This window comes from Ovis canadensis, chromosome 11, assembly GCF_042477335.2.
Source record: "Ovis canadensis isolate MfBH-ARS-UI-01 breed Bighorn chromosome 11, ARS-UI_OviCan_v2, whole genome shotgun sequence".
In the NCBI taxonomy this organism is placed as follows: domain Eukaryota; kingdom Metazoa; phylum Chordata; class Mammalia; order Artiodactyla; family Bovidae; genus Ovis; species Ovis canadensis.
Window position 1 is genome coordinate 48,735,629 of NC_091255.1, and position 5,164 is coordinate 48,740,792.

At 60.0% G+C, this 5,164-nt stretch overlaps 1 protein-coding gene across 1 annotated transcript; it reads left to right on the top strand.

Annotated features, from left to right (window-relative positions):
• The first annotated feature begins 1,658 nt into the window (after positions 1-1,658).
• On the top strand, positions 1,659-3,904 carry CSF3 (colony stimulating factor 3). The gene is made up of 4 exons (XM_069542425.1): positions 1,659-1,918; positions 2,302-2,409; positions 2,555-2,701; positions 2,930-3,904. The coding sequence occupies exons 1-4, from the start codon at positions 1,709-1,711 to the stop codon at positions 3,092-3,094; spliced, it is 630 nt and encodes a 209-aa protein (XP_069398526.1). The 5' UTR covers positions 1,659-1,708; the 3' UTR covers positions 3,095-3,904.
• Positions 3,905-5,164: the final 1,260 nt, after the last annotated feature.

Genomic DNA, 5,164 nt, shown 5'->3' on the forward strand with positions numbered 1-5,164 from the left:
CTGCAAAGAGTCGGACAAGATCTAGCGACTGAACAACAACGGGGAGTGCCCAACACATTATCTGGGGTGGGCTGTGCACTCTGGAGGTTAAGGCGAGGGAGACAAGGCATGATTGTGAGAACTCTTGCCCTGACTCCCAACAGTTCTGTTAAATTCACCCTTCTCTTCCCATGAAGGTGGGCATAGAACTGGGCTTAATCAGTGTCCTGGCCTAAGGTAGAGTCAGGGCCAGGGCTGTCCAGCAGGGCCAGGGCTGTCCAGCGTGGCCAGGACCAGAGGCAGGACATGAATTGATTCATGGTTGTTGGCCCTGCCAGCTGTGACCACCAGAGGGCACCCCCACCCCAGAGATGGCCTGGACCAGTTAGACACACCCACTCCTCTTCCCAAGACTGTTAAGGCACCTGGTGGGCTTAACTGGGAGAGAAAGTGACAGTCTCAGATGCAGTCGGCCACACTGCCCCAGGCAGGCCCCATGGCCTATGGAAAACACTCATACCGGAGGCAGAGGTCTGGGTTATAACTCCAACTCTGCTATCCATGACCTTGGGCGAGCCTCTTCATTCACTGACCCAGTTCACAGTGTTGGAACAGACGCCTAAAGTTCTCCCAGCCTGGACAGCGCGTGGTTCTTGGGTTTGAGGCCAGGAGGTTTCTTCTTTCTCACCCCAGCCCTTCTCCCCTCAGGGCAGCACACACTCGCCCGCTGGCAGTGAACCCCGCCAGGGAAGCCACCTGTCCCAGACCCTCAACTCCAAAGCGCTGAGGCACTGGCCGGGGGTGGGGGTGGGGGGCGGTCAGTGCAAGAGGAGGAGGAGGGACAAGGTCAGGTGACCCAAGAGCCTCGAAGGGTCTTGCTTCATCCGGGACAGACATCCGGTTTCCTCTGGTCTCTGCCAGGATTCCGGGGGCAAAGGGATGAGTCATGGGGGGATTGGGGAGTTCCCAGCTAATCAGTTCAGGATGGAGACCGGGAGGATGCCCATCAGAGTGTGGGGTGGGGACAGGCGGCCGGACCCCAACGTCCCTACCTCAGGCCTCTGGCCCCTCAAGAGGGCAATCAGAGAGGCGATCTCTATCGCCTGGGACCTGGCGGGATAGAAATGAGGAAACTAGCTTCTTCCTTCTCCAAATTGGGGGCCTAGGGAGCAGGTGGCTTAAGGATCCCGAGAGAGTCGCTAATGGGGCTGACCCAGGAGATATGCCAGGGAGGGAGGGACGGAGGAGGGCCCCAGGCCTGCCTCTTCCTTGAGGTTCAACCAGACTCCAGCCTCCCAGCCTTTTATCATTAGCTCAGTTTGGTTCAGAGGTTTAGTTCAAACACTCTGGGGCAATTCAGACCTGGGTGGGGCTGAGGGGAGGAAGGGAGTTTGAGGGGGGCAAGACGTCAAAGAAGAATCAGAGATTCCACAATTTCACAAAACTTTCGCAAACACTTTTTTTTGGTCCCAACCCCCCTGCATTGTCCTGGACAACAAATTTGCATAAAACTTGGGAAGCTATTACTAAGCGTTAGTCGCAGCACCAGGTAATTTCCTCCCAGGCCTCCATGGGCTTGAGTATAAAGGCCCCCGGAGCTGGTCCCTGACAGAACCCAGAACCTACAGCCCCACCCAGACCCTTGGCTGAGCCTTCTGCCCAGAGCCCCATGAAGCTGATGGGTGAGTGTCTGGGTCCTGGGAGGGGAGAGCTGTGGCAGCGGGCAGGGATGCCTGGGCTTCCAGAAAGGTCTGCACTTCTCCTGAGCCCCTGTCTGCTCCCAGCCCTGCAGCTGCTCCTCTGGCACAGCGCGCTCTGGACGGTGCACGAAGCCACCCCCCTTGGCCCTGCCCGTTCCCTGCCCCAGAGCTTCCTGCTCAAGTGCTTAGAGCAAGTGAGGAAAATCCAGGCTGATGGCGCCGAGCTGCAGGAGAGGCTGGTGAGTGAGGGAGGCCAGCGTGGGGACAGGGAGGGGACAGATGCTGCAGCAGGGCAGGGAGGGAAGGAGGCACAGGGGGGGAGCTGAGGGAGAGAGCAGGGCTGAAGGGCAGCGTGGGAAAGGGCAGCAGGAAGGGACACACGGTGAGAGAAGACACTGGGGGAAAAGGAGAATCAGGAGAGGCCCAGCCCGGAGGGCGGCTGGCGAGGAACTGGGGGAAGAGCCTCTAGTGCTAGGAAGGGTCGGCTGGGAGCTTGGATGGAAGAAGGGGGCTGAGAAGCCTGGCAGGACGGGTGGGGAGGCGGAGATGTGGGGGTGGAGAGGTGGGGGCGCTCGGGGAGGAGGAGGAGCTGGCCCCTCACCCAGCATCCCTCCCACCGCAGTGTGCCACCCACAAGCTGTGCCACCCAGAGGAGCTGGTACTGCTCGGGCACTCTCTGGGCATCCCCCAGGCTCCCCTAAGCAGCTGCTCCAGCCAGTCCCTGCAGCTGGTGAGTGTCCCAAGGGGAGAAGGGAGATGAGGGGGCGGAAGGGTAGGCTGACCTGGAAGGCTCCCCAGTTCTGTAGGCTCCACGCAGGGGCCCTGAGGGGAGCATCCCAGGCGGCGTCCCCTGACTCTCCCACCCGACCCCCCAGACGAGCTGCCTAGACCAACTGCACGGCGGCCTCTTTCTCTACCAGGGCCTCCTGCAGGCCCTGGCGGGCATCTCCCCAGAGTTGGCTCCCACCTTGGACACACTGCAGCTGGACGTCACCGACTTTGCCACCAACATCTGGCTGCAGGTGAGTCTCGTTGGGAGCAGCAAGCTTTAAGGGCCAGAACCGAGCTGGTCCCCAAAGGTAGTGCTGCAAGCCTGGGGCCCTGGAGTTCTCTAGGGCGGAGCCAAGTCCCTGGACCTGGTTCTTGTCCTGGCTCCACCGTGAACCCTGGATCTTCCACAGCCCATCAGCCCCCGGCCTTCCCTCCCTGTGCCAACTTGCCCTGACTGCTGACCTCATCTTCCCCCACAGATGGAGGACCTGGGGGTGGCCCCTGCTGTGCAGCCCACCCAGGGCACCATGCCGACCTTCACGTCGGCCTTCCAGCGCCGAGCAGGAGGAGTCCTGGTTGCTTCCCAGCTGCAGCGTTTCCTGGGGCTGGCATACCGTGGCCTGCGCTACCTTGCCGAGCCCTGAGCACAGCTCTTCCCCTCTTGTGTATTTATCTCTGTATTTAATATTTATGCTTATTTAAATCTAATATTTAAAGACAGGGAAGCACAGAAAGGAACCCCAGGCTCCTGGGTCCTTCCTTCCACCTCCATGTGGGGAAAACTCCCCGTCTTGTGTACTGGGACTGGGAGGGAGTTGGTAAATACCAAGTATTACTTCTTGTAGCTGCTCCAGGTCTGGCTCCGCTGTGGGTTCTGGGGAAAGCTGCAGTGAACCCCTACCCTGAGGGTGCCCTCCTCGGGGCCCTTGGAAGCATCGGGAAGTCTCCCAGGTGGGAGACGAGACAGCCCTGTTTAATATTTAAACAGCAGTGTTCCCCGACTGGGTCCTTGCCCCCTGGCTCCAGCCCTGCATTCGGGCATGAAGCCCAGCAGAGGCAGCTGGAGTGGGATGCTTGACCCTGGGGTCCCATGAATTTGCTGGGGAAACTTCTTCTTTTTAAGACTTTTTTCAGGCACATTTTGACTCCTCGTGTGGGGAGCCCAGGCATCAGTGACGCCTCTTGTTTTTCTGGATGCGCTATAGACGCCATGAGGCTCATGACCTTGCTCCAACCCACCGGGGTTGGGGTCAGGATTCTGACTCTCTTTCGGGCTAGGCAGATGGTCGTGTGTCTCTGCCTTGCTGGGTGAGACTGGGAACATGGAAAGGAAAGATGAGGGGGCTTGTGTGACGAGGTGAGAGAGAAACACTCAACTGTTCACTTTCCACCCCGGCCCCCACTTTCTCCCTGTAGTCAAACTTCACGATAATAAAGTGTTTGTCTCCAGTAAATGGCCTTCCTCCTTCTTGAGTCCAGCTGGTGCCTGGCCAGGGGTTGCGGGTGGGGAGTTGAATGGCGGGCGAGGCCCGAGGGAGGGAAGAGGAGGTACGGTCATTCCTTGGCACCCACTTGGTATAGACGCCAGGCCGGGTGCTGGGCGCGGAGTTAATGAGGCAGGCGTAGTCCCTGCCCTCGAGGAGCCACGGCCTAGTGGCTGGACAGGAAGCAGATGGGTCAGCAGTACCGGGAGAGGAGAGAGTGGGCTGGCGGTGCTCAACAGTCCAGACGCAGATGGACGTGGGCCTGATGCGAGGAGGATTTAGTATTCGCTTCGGTCTACCACCTTCCATAAACCTTCCCCCTCCTGTGCTCACAGCTGCCCATAAAGATAGGATTATGAAGGGCCTTTTACAGACCAGGGAGCTGAAGTCAGGGCGACAGCTTGGATCGGACCCCAAATTCCAGGCTCTGCGCTTCTCTCCCTCGTTGAGCTCTGCTTCTGACCTGGCGGGGAGCCCGCAGCCTGAACTCACATCTGGGGAGGCTGGAGGGGCCGCTTCACAGCACAGGTCCGAGGCAGACCTCTCGGCCAAGGAGGCACATGTGCTTCTGGGCTGCTACCACCAGACCCAGGACACCCAGACAGCCAACCAGTCCCCGGGTCCCCTCTCAAGATTCTCATCCGCGGCTCAAGTCACCTCCCACTCCCCTTCCCCACTGGCTCCTCAGAAGCAGGGTCAGGCTGAGGGGGCTGGAATCCCAGCTGTGCAGCTCAGGGTGCCCTCCCCCCTGCGGTTGGTCCTGAAAAAACCAGGGCTTGGAGATGTGGGACACAGGCAAGGAAGGGTTAAACAGAGCTCCTGCCCTCATCCCCCGTGGTTCCTCACCCCCCTCACCCCTCATCCCCCAAGTCAGTCCTCCTCCGGAGAGGAAACTCCGGGCCAGTGAGACTCTGGGTGGGGCTTGGAAGGGCTGGGAAGCATCAGAACGAACAGGACACCCTACCCCAGCACCAGCGGGGCCCTCAGCCAAAACCTTTCCCTTTGCAGAGTAAATCAGACTTTGCGAGCAGGGGGAGGCAGCTGGCAGGTATGAGGAAGGGAAGCTGCTCCCGTGCCCTGCCCTGCCCCTACCGCGTGGACAAACACGGGAAGCCCAGCCGGTGCCCAGCCCTCCCCTGAACTCTCCGCCTGCCTCCTCTACCACCAGACGGCAGGGGACCAAGGAGAAGACAGTGCTCTCCGCCCACGCCAGACACGGGCACCGATGGC